A 16,107-nucleotide genomic window follows, 5' to 3' on the forward strand; every position below is an offset into this window, starting at 1 on the left:
TTCCAAAATATTGAAGTATAAAACATCTACTTAGCTATGATTTTGGTGATTGTAATTTGACCTATTTTTATGATATCCCTCCAAGTGTTTTAGTAACCTCTGCAGTGTATTGCAGGCTTGTACCTATAATTACCATGTTCTTCTGAATAAATCATATGAACTATGCAGTTACAAAATCTCACTTGATTTAAGTATTGCTGTTAGGCCTAGTAGAAGCCTTTTAATCTCACTTCTGACTTCTGTATTGATTTACTTGATTCTCTTGCCTTGTAGCTAATACATAGTTAGATTTTTTATTTTTTTATTTTTTATTTTATTTATTTATTTATTTATTTATTTGGTTATTAAAGCATGGCTGGTGTGAAGAGGTAATCCTTTGATGAAACTTCTGAAGCCAGGCCTGGTGGTGCAGGCCTGTAATCTCAGCTGCTCTAGAGGCTGAGGAAGGAGCGTTGGTTAGTTCAAGGCCATCCTGAGCAACTTAGTGAGACTCTGTCTCAAAATAAAATGTGGAAAGAGGGCTGGGCATGTATCCCAGTGCTGGGTGCTGGCCAGGCATGTGTAAGGAGCCCAGTTGAGTTCCTAGCACTGAAAGCTCCCTTCCTTTTGATTAACATGGAAAATATTTTGAGGTTTTTGTTTTGTTTTGGTGAATGTAATGAAGGTTAGTTTTATTGTCTACAACTTCAGATAGATTGTTTTAGTCCATGCCAAGAATTTTAGAATAAACAACATAGAAACTGCCTAATATACTAAGAAAGCGGCACAGAAATGTTTGTGTGTGTGTGTGTGTGTGTGTGTGTGTGTGTATGTATGTATGTATGTATGTATATTTGAACTGTGGAGAAATAGTGAAAGCTTTCCCTAAGCTTCTCTGCAGAAGTATTGTCTGTGGATGTGATGCTTCAGTCATTTTGTACCTGGACAGTAGTAAAGAAGTTATTTTGGCAGTATGGCATGCTACATGCTCGCATACACACACACACACACACACACACACACACACACACACACACACCACATACACCACATACACCACATACACCACACATCACACACATTACACACACATATCCTATACAACACACACATCACACACATCAGACACACCTCGCACATATCACACACATCACACACATATATCACATACATAGCACATACAGCACACACACATCATACACACACACATCACACACACATCACACACACACTAGTGTCATGCACACACCAACACCGCACACATCATATCTCATATACAGCACACATACACAAATTTGTTTGAAGTTTTTAAAATGTTTCTGTCAATTTAGACAAAATGCCACTTGAGTCTGACTGACACCTAGGCCGGCGAGAACACTGTGGTCACTTTTACTGTCCAGCAGTGTTAACAAGGACCTCAGCAGACGCAGTCGGAGGTCACTTTTAACATTCTCTTGAAAACGAGTACACAGCACCATTCGTTTCTATCTGAAGGAAACTGTTGCTAATAGAATGTTTCCTGAGTAAACATTCATCAGACTCACCGGCTGTTCTGGTCCTTAACCAATCAGTCTTCAAGATTCTTAAACCCTTGGTCTTTTGATCAAAATACAGTGTCTGCCTTGTGGGGTGTGTTGATGATACAGGTTTTATTTCTCACCATCTTTTTAGATTCTTGCCGTCTATTCTCCAATTTGAAGCAAGGCGCCCCACATTTAATCATAGGTTGTGTTAAGTGCAGGAGCGTGGGGAGAAACAAACTAAAAATTCTGTCTGCCTTATGCCGTGTCTGTACTTTAAAATAGCCCAAACTAAATGGCACAGAGGCCCTGCTGGGTTGGAACTGGTGGTCCTTTCAAGGCAGCTACAAGGACCAGGGAAGCGGCAGGACTTCTGGAAGGATGCGTCACCCAGACACAGCCATCTGCCAGTCACCAGTTTCCTGTTGTCATTTAATCTGAGGTGAAACTTGTCCATTGAGGTATTTCTCTCTTCATCTTTCCCCAACTGCCCTGTCCCCTCATTCTCTGCTGCCTCCACCCCTGTCCTCAATGTCTCTCTACCTGTCCCCTCCTGTTCTCTACTGTCCCCCATCCTCTCCTGTTCCCCGTCCCTGTCCCCCCAGTCCTCACTGTCCCTCCTGTCCCTCTCCCTGTCCTCATGTCTCCCATTGTCCACTTTTGGGATTTAGTGGCTAAGTGGTTCCTGCCTCCATCCCAGTGCCTGTCTTCTTTGTTCTTCTCCCCTCTTCCTTTCCTGACAGTGCCTGCTGGCTGCAGGACAGGCTCTCCCTTCCCCGCTTTTACCTCATGTTCATCTTGAGGTCCGTGTGGATGAAGGAGGTGTGTGGCCAGGCCCTTCCCTGTTCTTTACCCACACAAGAGCCTGACAATCAGGCAGAGGTTTACAGAGTTTGGTGACATTTGCTTATCTTTATTGATTCAAGCACACTTAGCTTGTGCTTGAATGTTTTCTATTTATTTTCATCAGTGTTCAATTTGGCTGACTGAATTGTTTTCTGTAAGTGGTTTAGCTCAGTACCTAGCTTCCTATTTGCTGGAAAGAGAAAATTCAAAGTTAAATAAAAGAAGAGGAATAAAAGCCAAACCTTCTCTCTTTAGTGTGCTAACAGTTAATTTTGTTGAGAGTGAAGAAAATGATGTGACAGTTTCCCAGGTTAGAGTCTTGGTGAGAGTCTCCTGCCAAGCCACTGTGTGCCAGAGAGGAGGGCCATGGCTGGAGGATACCCTGGCCTCCATAGAAACCATGTTGGTGAGCGAGCTCTAGCACTCTGGATTGTGTAGGTCACCAGTGTACATCTCTTGGTTGTGTTTAAGAACATTTCATCTGCATGGAACTGAGTAATATCAGACTCTGTTTAAAGTGATGGCATTGTAGACATTGACGTCTGTTTTGAGGGAGAGGTGTTGCTGCTCACGAGAATCTTACATAGAATCTTTTTATCTTGATGTCAGTTTGGCTTTCATCAGGTGTAGATCAACGATGTGGTATTTTCTGCAAAATCTTATAAAATAAAGCAAAATAAACAGACACTCATGTCATGGCTACATGGTGAACACAGTCCCTGTCTTCCATAGTGAGGAGGACACTGCTGTGAACACAGTTCTGTCTTCTGTAGTGAAGAGAACACCATGGTGTGAACACAGCTTCTATCTTCTGTAGTGAGAAGGACACTTTGGTATGACCATAACGTCTATCTTCTGTAGTGAGGAGGACACTGTGGTGTGAACACAGCTTCTATCTTCTGTAGTGAGAAGGACACTGTGGTGTGAACACAGCTTCTACCTTCAGTAGTGAGGAGGACACCATGGTGTGAACAGTCTTGTCTTCTGATATGTAACTTAAGTTTAGTTTTCTGGACAACTTAATTTTAGTTTACATAAATGGGTACATTTTCAGAGTTTGAAAGTACAGAAATTTAACTGGTCATATTTATTTAGAAAAGCTGTTCATTTTTCTGCCTGTTAAAAATACAAGATAAGACTTTTTTGTAGTATAACAACCTAAGTAGCTCAGTCTGCTGTAAGCCTTTTTGTGTGGACTGAAATTTATATGTAAGTTAACATTGTAAAGGTCAATGAGCGTCTCTTACCTGTATCATTTATAATTTTGTTTTACCTAAGTGCTAAGATTTACTGGAAATTCACTTTCAGAGATACATGTCAGTTTCCCTTATGCTAATTAAAGCAGTATTTTGCAAGCCTATAACTCATAGTGGAAGCTGTTCTTATTTGATAAGTACAATTGATATTACAATTAATTAATGTTTTTAAATTGGAAAAGTCAGTTTTGAAATATATTTTGACACGACTGACCACAAAAGCTTCTCCTCCCTGTAGTAGTCAAGCCCCCTTGTCATTCTGTATGACATGGGCTTTCTGTGGGCAGCACTGCAGTGCTTGCTTTCTTTAGAGATGGCTTCAGTTCCTGGTGTGATGTTGTTACTGTGTCAGATCGTCTTTTAGTTAGGTCACTGTTTACAGTCAGCAGACATGGAGCACAGCCTGCTGAGAATGTCAGCTGCATTTCCTTGTCTCAGCCCCCTTGCTTCAGTCTCTGCCAGTCAAGTTCCCATCCATAGAACGTCCCATCCAGTGGCTTGCCGTGTGAACGCCCTGGCTTCTTTGTCTTCAGATCCACTTTATTTATACATTTGTGTTTTCTGGTATGACAGGTGCACTCAATGTCACACTGCTGTTCTGATGGCTTAGATATGTGTAGTTAGGCCCACAGCACAGTCCTGGCATCTGGTTTCTTATTCTGGCTTTCTCTCCTTCTGGAATGTTCTCCATTTCAACAAGGGCACATCACACTTTTCTGTGGTCAAAGTCTACCCAGTGTCTCCTTTCCATTGAATGGCCCCATGCTATGTCCCCATGCCCATGTCCCCCATTCTGATGTCCCCTGTGCTGATACTCTCCCATGCCCATGCCCACATGCCCATCCCCCATGCTCATCCTCCCATGCCCACGTACCCCCACTCCCACCTCCCAGCCTCCTTGTGTGCACAATCTAGAGTGAAAAAGCCTTGTGATGTCCTTGGAGTCTCATGTTTGTCTGTGAGGTTATTGCCCAGGCTTGATTTCCCCAAAGGAATTCCTCAAGAGACCAGTTTTAAAGTACTAACCAAATAACTTTATAAACTGTGTTTCTGTAAGCACTTGCCATTTTTATGAAAAAATTAAAATCAATTACTTAAACGCGTGAAGACTTAAAACAAGGGACATTTCCTATTTTTAAACTTTGTTAATTGCTATTTCATTGTGTATATTTGTATATTGCCCATATTATCAGATTAGCTTCTATTGTGAATCCAGAGTTTTAAAGATGAGACCAATCTTATTAGTCTCCCTCAATATCTGTATTATTCTTTTCAGTTCCCATATTCTACTTTAATTTTTTTTCCATTTTTTAGTTTGATCTGGGGAAGTAATTAGTTGCTATAGGTCTAGACCTATATGTATATGTGTGTGTGTATATATATGTATATGTGTATATATATATATACACACACACATACACATATACATATATGTATGTGTGTATGTGTGTGTACATATGTATGTATACACATCTATATTCCTAGTGCACATCACAAAGTTTGGTATATAATTTTAAGATCATTATTTCATAAGCAATAATATTCTTAACTAAAAGCAGGTAATTAGAATCCTACTGTGGCTAAGCAGACAATTGTTGAGAACTGCACTCTCCACGCTTGGCGGCCCCACGCTTTGGGAGCCACTAATGTCGAGGACTGCACTGCCCCACGCTTTGGGGCTACTATGTTGCTGTCCACACTGCCCCACGCTTTGGGGCTAAGTGCTCTGGTTAAGAGAGAGAGTGGGGGTGGAGGGGCAAGAGACACAAAGAATGGAGACAAGCCAGAGTGTGTAGTCAAGTCTGGTTACGCCTTTATTTCCCCTATTCTCTTTCATATAGACCCCTGTTACAAGGAAATCCTGGGTATTTATAAGCACAAGCAGGGGAACACAGGTGAAGACATTTTACCACGTGCACCATGCAGCTGGGGTCACTAAACAGCAAAACAAGCTATGTGGGATAAACAAGATGTTTATCAGAGTGTGCTTCACCTGTTGTAGGCTGTTGAAAAACAAGTCTCTCATCAGGATATATGGTTCCAGATGGCTGCAAAGTTGAGAGCTGCTTTCTGCTTAAAGTCAGCTCCCAACAGACAATGAGACAAGTGGGATGATCCTGGAAAAGCTGAGGTGCAGTTTCCTGCGAAGGACACACCATCCTGACTTCCATTCACTGCTGTGCTCACTCAGCACACCTGCACCTCTGCTGTTAAATGCTGTATCTGTCAGCTCACTTCAGCATTCGAATGTTAGTCTGAGGAGTTTAAGCCACATGCTGTTTCCCTGCTTCTGTAAGAGGATGCTGTGACTCTGACGAGTTTGTGTAATTTGCTGAAGGCTGTACAGCAGGGAAGTGTCTGTTATTAACACTGGAATCCTGGTCTGAGCTCTGGGATTGGCTTGTGTCTGGGCAGTGGTACTGTGATGTCATAGAGGCGCTGGACAGTGTGGCAAAGGTTTGGATGTTAGCAGCACAGAGAGACTGGATGAGATATCACTGGCTTGACAGATCCAGTGTTCAGTTAATGGGAGTGAAACATGAGGCCAATCTGGGCTGTGTGAAGTGATAGTTAGCCGTAATGTGCCTGTGGGACATCTAAATGGATCCTTGTGGTAATCAGGTGAGCTTGTGGTGCCAGAGGGTCAGGGAGCACTTGATGCCCACAATGGGAACTTGGTTATTAGTGCTCTGTGGCTTTGAATGTGGTTGGAGAAATGGAAGGCTGAGAGTCTGCACTTGCAGAAATCAGGAGAGTAATGTGAGTGTTCATCAAAGGACCGCTGCAGGGGATTGTCCCTGATGGGTGTGAGGAAGGTGGGGATGGGCAAAGACTGCTGAGGAAGTGTGGTTATGAAGGGGAGGCGTGGGGAGGTAGTGCCTGTTTGAGGGCCAGGCCCTCCTCCTGCCTCCTGTTTTCTCCTGTAACTTCCTCTCTTTGCTTGCTTTTTTTCCACTTTCTTCCTCTCCATCCTTCAGCTTTCCTGCCTGTTGTCCTTTCTCCTCTTCTTCATGTGATGCACTTGTATATTCAGTGTTTGGAGAATTTCACTTAAGAATACATGGCATCTTGTTTTAAATCATGGCTGTTGATGTGAATGACATAGATACCGAAATACTCGGCATTAAGGCTGTCTTAGCTAGGGTTTCTATTGCTGTGATAAAACTCCATGACCAAAAGCAACTTGGGGAGGAAAGGGCTTATTTCAACTTACATATCCTTAGCACAGTCCACCACTGAAGGAAGTCAGGGCAGGAGTTCAACCAGGGCAGGAACCTGAGGGCAGGAGATCATGAGAGCTCTGGAGGAGTGCTGCTTACTAGATTGTTCTGGCTCCCCCTGTTTTCATATGCCACCAGGATTACCAAACAATATGCACCTCAGGCTTGCCCAGAGGGCAACTTGGTGGAGCTATTTTCTCAACTGAGGTTCTATCTTCCTAAATGACTACAGTTTGTGTCAAGTTGATATAAAACTAGACAGTACAAGGGTGGTACAGTTTAGAATTTTTTCTGAAATAATAGCCACAGTGTGCCATGTGCTGACACAGGGCTGCTTGGCAGCTTTGTCTGCTGCAGAGAGGACACTGAAGGACAGGCGACTGTTCCAAGCATGGTATAACATTTGAGATAGCAGCCCAGCTCTCAGTCGTCAGGTGGGTTCCTCCTTGGACAGGATTTTTGTCCATGTCTTAGAGAGTTCACTAATATGTTTGTTAAAATTCAGAATTAGAAAGTGAAATATTTTGACATTTTTAGAGAATTCACTTTATCTATAGAGAAGATTTGGAAAAATACATGCCAAGTCCAAACTTGAATAAAAGTTTTTCTTTTTGTATTTGAGATGAAAAAAATTGAAATGCCTGTTTGTATTTCAGTTAGAAATTCAAAGACACATGCACATACACATACAACATATACACAGGCACACAGAAACATTCACACACACACATACACACACACAAATATATTCACACACATGCCCATACACACAAAGGCATGCAAACACATATATAGGCATACACATGAATACACATGTATACACACACAGAGGCAGACACGCCTGTGCACACTGATTTACGTTTAGAAATAACTTCATCCTGCAACCAAATGATTTTCTTTTTTTTTTCTAAGTTAATTTTGAGAATTTCATGTGTGGTACAATGTTGTTAGATATAATAAAATGTTACATATAATTAAGCAGTTCCTTAAAGTAGCAATCAGAAATCTATACTTTTAGTTCATTAGTATTTACCAGCCCTGTACGTGTCTTTCTTCAGGGGAACACGCAGTCTCCATTGTGAGCCATCTCCAGAGTTTGTGGTAGGACCCCGCGGACAGAGCTACTGATGCCAATGTGGAATAAAGGTCATTGCAGTTAGGCCGCCGTGTGTGTGAATGAGTTGGCTATTGAAGATGACTCCTTACATATCAGACATACTAGATTCGCTTGAACTTTTGGAAGCATTTAAAAATAAACTAATCAATATGTTTTTCCTCATTTGTATTTTTGTCTCTCTTGTCCTTGTCAGCCAGCTGCTTCCACACCTCCTAATGTGAACCTTAATCACAGTATAACGAGGTTCATTGTGGAAATAATAGCAAAATTGTCTCTCCGCATTGCTTTTGTGGAAATAATCCAGTAAGTGAAGTTTGACTTGAACATGAAAATTTCTACAAAATTATAAAAGAGGACACTCCAGGTTTCTACAGCAGTCTTCCCTTCTCTGCTTTGCCATAATGAATGTTTAGCTGTTGAACTCGCGGTCACTAGTGTGTAACAGTGTCTCCCTCCCCGTGCCTCCTGACTGCACAGCATTCCTGCCAGGCCAGTGCCCTTTAGAAAAGTCAGCTTTCCTGAGGCAGTGAGTGGATGTGTCTTATGTTGAATGTTTCCTCTGGTAGGAGCAAACATCTCTAGTAGGCTTGGCCAGTTTGTGTATTAAGATTTTTAGAACGTGTTTGTCTTCATCTCACATGGAAGCATCATGTATGTGTAATTCAAAGACACTCCTTTGGATTTTTGACATTAGTTATAAAAATCTCAACTTCCAACCTCACTGCTCCAAGTCTTGCACCCTTTCCTACCCACCCAACCTGTCGTCTCTGTTCCGTCTTCTGACCTTACCCTTGTGCTCTGTCTTCAGTATCCGGAGTGCGCCTCTCACCAGCTTCTCCGGAGCTTATCCTGGACCATGACCGCTCGTCTCCGTCTGCCGTCCACCTCCCTCCAGATGCTGTCCTTTCCTCACCAGACGATACACGTGCAGACAGCAGCCTCGTGAGTCAGACCGTCTCCAAAGCTCAGGTGAGCACAGGCGTGTTTCAGCAGGAACCCTGAGTAGAGAAGCTGCATGCTGACTTAATTCATGCTCCTATGACCTCTTAAAATAAGAATCCCAAAAGAACTATTTCTGTAGTAATATTCCTTCTGTGAAATGATTGCAAAAGATTTTAAGTGCCTTAGTTACAAAAGTTTGCTGTGAGCGTCTCAGTCATTAGAATTGACTAATTACTCAGCCCCGAGACTCCATCTAGAGGAGTCTAGATGCCGGCAGGACTCACTCCATAAACCTGCGATGAGCCTAAGGACTGATACAGAGCCCAGAGCTTCCCGCCTCAGTGTGACTGTCAACCCATCCTGGAAGCCATCTTCTGACCACCGAGGCTTTGGAGAGGGACAGTCCAGTGTGCATAGGGCTTTTGCAGAGGACTCACGTTGGGTTCAGCACTCACAGGGAGCAGCTCCAGGGATCTGTTACCTCTGGCTTCTGCTGCCACCCACACATGTATGCACACACCTGCACATAGACAACAAGTGAGAGGAAACAAGTGTGTCACTGCTTCCCTCATTCAGAGGCGAGGAAGCCAAGGCACAGAGGGTAATCTTCCTACAAGAATGTTGCTGGCAGAGACAGAGCTGGGCTCTGCTGTGGAAACTGAGGTACAGTTGGTGCCGTTTCTGTCATTGCAGTGATTGACTGCGGCAAACAGCTGTGTGTGGTCATTAAAATGGACTTAGCTTTGCTCATGAAATCTCAGACTTAAAGGAGAATAATAACAAAAAAGAATAATTTTTTTCATTTTAAACTTAAATTCAAAGTTAAACGTCAAACAAGGAGATATTTATTAAGAATAGTTTTTCTTTTCTGGGAGTACTAACATGTTTTTAGGTGTAAGAACATCTATTTCAGTTTTAGGGCACAAGCCCCAGGCAGCATCATCACAGTGTATTCATTCAGATATTTGCAGAGACCTTTGCACAAAGTCATCCAGATAACTTGCCAAGTGCGATGCTACGTGATCTGTTAATTTTGCTAGAGGATAAGTTAGCGTCATTAGTAAATGTGAGATTCTGAGCTACAGTTTAATTGTAAATGACCCTCAGTCTGTGTATTCACTTCAGAGTGAGTGCATCTCAGATGTGTTTATGCGCAATGGGGCATATTTTTCACAAAGGTTAAGTGGTTAGTGTGTTACCAGTCACACAGTAGTGAGTACTACAGACATAAAAGGCTTTTTCTTTAGGCTTCAAAGATCAGCCTGTTTTCAAAGTCTTTTTTGTTGAGTTACTTAGAGCAGAATAATTTTATTGCTTTACTACAACTTAATTCCACATGTGGCTTCTGAAACTCTTTGGATGTTTCCTTAATGGATGAGTCTAACTCTTCTTTGTCTGGTCTGTGTTTTGTTAACGTGGTTTAGATTCAGCAGTCAGCGCACACACATCTGAATATCCCTCTCTTCCCACTTGGTTTGGCGGATGAGCCGAGCCATGGAACACTGGCTCCGGAGGATGAGCCTGAGGGTCCTGGAGTCCACGTGTCCAACTCTCAGCTCCGGCAAAAAATATCAAGTCTGGAGACTAAACTCAAAGCTTCAGAAGAAGAAAAGCAGAGAATTAAGAAGGTGTGTGTGTATGTGTTTGCCTGAGAATGTAAAAGTGTATTCACTAGCAAGTTGATATAATCTGAAATGGGTGGAAAGTCCCTGAGCATAGGTTCTGGTCAGTCACACCACATGGCAGCTCATAACTGTCTGTAACTCTAGTTCCATGGCCCCTCTGGCCTTTAGTGTTGCTATTTGCATGTAGTGCAATACATACATTTAAGGGTTCGTGTGTGTGCGCGTGTGTGTGTGTGTGTGTGTGTGCATGCACACACACACACACACACACACAGATAAATAAAGTAACTAAACTTCAGACAAAAGTTTGTAGTCAGTGGTTAGCACACCCACGCATTCAGCATCTAATTCAACCAACTGCACATCAGAAGTACTCAGAGATACATGGTGTGTGTTCTGTAGGTATATGTTTACAGACCCCCCATCCATTTCCACAAACAAAATGATTTAACTTATATTCCTGTTGTACATATTTTAAATAGCTGGAGATAATTTAGTATATCTGGTAGGATACATAGGTTATATGAAAATACTATGCTGTTTTTAGCTACCCAGGACTTTGGTGTCAGTGGGGACCTGTATGAACTGAAGTCTGAGTGTGCTGTTAAGCGAATCACAGGTTTTGTTTCCAGATCTCTCTGGCTTTCATTTCTGTTTTATCTTCATTTACTTTCAAAGCAGGCAGTATTGTACTGCATGTGTGATTTCAGGTTTGGCAAGTGGGAGGTTAGGGACCTATGTGTGTGTTCCAACATACCTTTTTAGGGAGGAGACTGGCATGTGCTCTCAGCTCTCTTCTGTCCTTCCGTCTGTCTGTCCATCCATCTACCTCTGTTCTTTCATTTATCATCTGTCAGTTACCATCTATATTCATCAGTGTTATCTTCTCTCTACATCCATCGGTGTCTCTGTTGTCTGTCCATTTGTCCACCCATCTGTGTGTCTATCTTAGCCAGTTCATGGAAAGGACTTATAGAGATTGGGTCTTATTCATTGCATTGGTTGAAATGTTCTTGTTCTTTATTCATGGTTTTGTGTTTGTTTTGTATACCTATATACGTGGTTGTGTGCATATAGGAGGACATGCTCCTGTGTGTAGGAGGACATGTTCCTGTGTGTAGGAGGACATGCCTATGCATGTAGGAAGATGTGCCCATGCATGTAGGAGGATGTGCCCATGCCTGTAGGAGGATGTGCTCCTGTGTGTAGGAGGACGTGCCTATGCATGTAGGAGGGCGTGCTCATGCGTGTAGAGGGATGTGCCCATGCATGTAGGAGGACGTGCTCCTGTGTGTAGGAGGATATGCCCCTGCATGTAGGAGGACGTGCCCATGCATGTAGGAAGATGTGCCCATGCATGTAGGAGGACGTGCCCATGCATGTAGGAAGATGTGCCCATGCATGTAGGAGGACGTGCCCATGCATGTAGGAGGACGTGCCCATGCATGTAGGAAGATGTACCCATGCATGTAGGAGGATGTGCCCATGCATGTAGGAGGATGTGCCCATGCATGTAGGAGGATGTGTCCATGCATGTAGGAGGACGTGCTCCTGTGTGTAGGAGGATATGCCCATGCATGTAGGAGGATGTGCCCATGCATGTAGGAGGACGTGCCCTTGCATGTAGGAGGACGTGCTCCTGTGTGTAGGAGGATATGCCCATGCATGTAGGAGGATGTGCCCATGCATGTAGGAGGACGTGCCCTTGCATGTAGGAGGACGTGCCCATGCATGTAGGAGGATGTGCCCATGCATGTAGGAGGACGTGCCCCTGCATGTAGGAGGATGTGCCCATGCATGTAGGAGGACGTGCCCATGCATGTAGGAGGACGTGCCCCTGCATGTAGGAGGACGTGCCCCTGCATGTAGGAGGATGTGCCCATGCATGTAGGAGGACGTGCCCCTGCATGTAGGAGGATGTGCCCATGCATGTAGGAAGATGTGCCCATGCATGTAGGAGGACGTGCCCATGCATGTAGGAAGACGTGCCCATGCATGTAGGAGGACGTGCCCATGCATGTAGGAGGACGTGCCCATGCATGTAGGAAGATGTGCCCATGCATGTAGGAGGACGTGCCCATGCATGTAGGAGGATGTGCCCATGCATGTAGAGGGATGTGCCCATGCATGTAGGAGGACGTGCTCCTGTGTGCAGGAGGATATGCCCATGCATGTAGGAGGATGTGCCCATGCATGTAGGAGGACGTGCCCTTGCATGTAGGAGGATGTGCCCATGCATGTAGGAGGACGTGCCCATGCATGTAGGAAGATGTGCCCCTGCATGTAGGAGGACGTGCCCATGCATGTAGGAAGATGTGCCCATGCATGTAGGAGGACGTGCCCATGCATGTAGGAGGACGTGCCCATGCATGTAGGAGGACGTGCCCCTGCATGTAGGAGGATGTGCCCATGCATGTAGGAGGACGTGCTCCTGTGTGTAGGAGGACGTGCCCATGCATGTAGGAGGATGTGCCCATGCATGTAGGAGGACGTGCCCATGCATGTAGGAGGACGTGCCCATGCATGTAGGAGGACGTGCTCCTGTGTGTAGGAGGATGTGCCCATGCATGTAGGAGGACGTGCCCATGCATGTAGAGGGATGTGCCCATGCATGTAGGAGGACGTGCTCCTGTGTGCAGGAGGATATGCCCATGCATGTAGGAGGATGTGCCCATGCATGTAGGAGGACGTGCCCTTGCATGTAGGAGGACGTGCCCATGCATGTAGGAGGACGTGCCCCTGCATGTAGGAAGATGTGCCCATGTATGTAGGAAGACGTGCCCATGCATGTAGGAGGACGTGCCCATGCATGTAGGAGGACGTGCCCATGCATGTAGGAGGACGTGCCCATGCATGTAGGAGGACGTGCCCATGCATGTAGGAGGACGTGCCCATGCATGTAGGAGGACGTGCCCCTGCATGTAGGAGGACGTGCTCCTGTGTGTAGGAGGACGTGCCCATGCATGTAGGAGGATGTGCCCATGCATGTAGGAAGATGTGCCCATGCATGTAGGAAGATGTGCCCATGCATGTAGGAGGATGTGTCCATGCATGTAGGAGGACGTGCCCCTGCGTGTAGGAAGACGTGTGCCTGTGTGTAGGAGGACGTGCCCCTGCATGTAGGAGGATGTGCCCATGTGTATAGCAGTACTTTCCCCTGCGTGTAGGAGGACGTGCCCATGTGCTCTCCTGTGGAGAGTGTTGGGATGCTTTCATCTCTCTCTCTGCTTTCTGTCTACTCTGACCTGGGGCAGGTGGCTGGCCCTTGGGTGTGTCTGCTGCCGTCACACACTTGGCTTTTATGAGGTTATGTAGGGATTCCACACTGGAGTCCTCATGCCTATACAGCAAGTACTTTACCCTCCAGGCCGCCTCTCCAGCCCACTCTTGTTCACTTAAAATTTCAGTGTTCTGTCAGTATTCAATATTGGCCTAGAAATTAGTTGGCTTAGACTTTTTTTTAAAAATTTTCTTCCCTGATAAATATTTTCTGCTTATTGAGAAAGTACTTTGTGCCGTGGAATATTGCAGAGTTTGTGTTTGGTTTCCTTGTAGGATGTGGAGTCGCTGATGGAGAAACACAGTGTTCTGGAGAAAGGCTTCCTGAAGGAAAAGGAGCAGGATGCTGTGTCCTTCCAAGCCAGATACCGTGAGCTTCAGGTGAGCAGCCCCAGAAATACTCAGTGACGTTCCGAGTGAGTATGGCGGACAGACAGTGAAGAGTGTTGTTCCTGCCTCTAGTCCGAGATGAACTGGAAAGCAGCACATTTAGTTGTCATGATGTTTTGTGATGCTGGCATGAGACCACAGACTCTAGTGCTAACGTGCATCAGCTTGTGGAAGGTTCTTGCAAAACGCAGTTGGGGAAATGGAGTCTATTTTTGAGGGCAATACTTTACTCTTAGGAAGTCACTGTAGGAAGAGGGATGTCAAGCTGGGCGTTGTCATCTCCCTATCTGCTGCTCATCCCGAGTCTGTCCCAGGTGTTCTTGAGCACAACACTCAGCTTGTTCTGAGGAGTATGATGTGACAGTTCCTGCCTTTTTACACGAATGTATCTAACGTCCATTTATGAATACGTCCAGAACTAAGGACAGAGGAGCCAGTTTCTCCTTTTTGTTAAAATGATGAGGCTTGGTGCAGTGGAGGCTGGATTTCTGCAATGTCCGTAGCAGGAAGCAAACTTCATGAACTGTTCCAGGATGCGCTGATGGCAGATGTATGGATGGAATGAAAAGTGCTTGTCCAAAGAAATTCCTTCAGTGTGTATTGTTCTAAAATAACATGCTAATTCTAGAAAACACTGACAATACACAGAGAGAAATCAAAATCTTACTGTTTATCACAAGGAAAATTAAAAATATTTTCACTGATTTCAGAACATTTGGCTTTTAATTTTCAAGTTTGTAAAGCTTTAGCTGACAGTTTAAAAAGGAAGTATTGCAGAGTTTTATTTTTATGATATGGTCTCATTACCAGCTTAGGAGGAGAAGTGTGAAAACCGTGTGGCACATGGACACTGAGAGAGTTGAGAGAGCTGGGGAACAGTGGGGATGCCTCCCTTTTCCTGCCCTGTCCAGGGTGTGCAGACTGAGCAGGGGTGGGGGGGTTGAGGCAGTGACTGCAAGTGGAGTCTGCCTCCCTCCCATTTCCAGTGTGGCTCCCAGGGTCTTCCTTCTGTGCCTCCTACAGCAGTGGTGCAGGGAGTTTGCTAGCATCTCAGAAAGCATGTCACAGTGTTTTGTTCTGACATTTTGACAGACAAAGCCAAAATTACTAAGGGTTCATTTCTAGTAGCTGTTGGCTGCCATGGCTAGCTCAGGGCCTCTCGGGCTAAGCCTTAAAAGACCAAGCTTGTTTGCTGTGACCATTGGCTGATGATGACCCAATTTTCCCATGAACATGGAGTGGGTGGTGCTTGCTCTGTCTCATCATTAGACATTCCAGTTCTTCCCCATTCATTTTTTTGTAAAGGTGCTTCCTGCTTTACAGGAGGAGCCTGAATATTTTCTGCTTGAGAATTAAAAATGTGTTTTAAAGAGTACACCCAGTTACAGGAAAATGAAGTGTTTGAAAGACTTTAAGTTTCTTTATATAATTGGATTTGTGTAGCCTTAGTTCACTACCTGTGTTCTCTTCCTGACCTCACAAGATCATGTGAAGCTTCTTTGGGAGTGGGGGTTATTCTCAGTATTGCCATGGTTTAAATATCCAAACATACACTTCTACTGTATATTCTTTTAGGTGTACAGTTTTTGGTTATTTAAGTCTCAGTGCTGGCTGCAGGTACTTTCTGGCCCAATAACCCAGGATCTCTGAGGATTGGTGCTGGGCTGTAAAGGCTTGTACACAAATATATCTAAAAACGACAGCACTGTTCTCACTGATGGAATTGGAGCTTCACTTTATATGATGAGAGAACTTTCATCAGGCGTGCAGGTTTTTGTAATTGGTAAATCTCTTCGGAAAGTGTTTGTGATAGGTTGTTTTTTTGTTGTGTTTAGGGACATTGCCACAAGAGGAAAATTCGGACTTGTAATCTGGCTAAGCCTTGCTCTCACCCAGTGGTAAAGGAACCTGCTATTTTTGAAAAACACCAGT

General features: G+C 44.4%; 1 protein-coding gene across 6 annotated transcripts in view; it reads left to right on the top strand.

The window, feature by feature from the left end:
* Positions 1–16,107, top strand: part of Ccdc91 (coiled-coil domain containing 91) — a 148,453-nt gene that overhangs the window by 46,744 nt on the left and 85,602 nt on the right. For 4 of the 6 annotated variants that reach the window (XM_034512081.2, XM_076940910.1, XM_076940911.1 and 1 more), the window contains 3 exons: positions 8,748–8,908; positions 10,306–10,509; positions 14,062–14,166. In XM_034512081.2, coding sequence (XP_034367972.1) covers positions 8,748–8,908; positions 10,306–10,509; positions 14,062–14,166 — 470 coding nt within the window. Of the gene's footprint in view, positions 1–6,077; positions 6,224–7,880; positions 7,969–8,747; positions 8,909–10,305; positions 10,510–14,061; positions 14,167–16,107 lie in introns of those variants that run through there. The other 2 variants (XM_076940912.1, XM_034512084.2) reach the window with 2 other exon arrangements.

This window comes from Arvicanthis niloticus, chromosome 9 (genome assembly GCF_011762505.2).
Source record: "Arvicanthis niloticus isolate mArvNil1 chromosome 9, mArvNil1.pat.X, whole genome shotgun sequence".
Lineage (NCBI taxonomy): Eukaryota > Metazoa > Chordata > Mammalia > Rodentia > Muridae > Arvicanthis > Arvicanthis niloticus.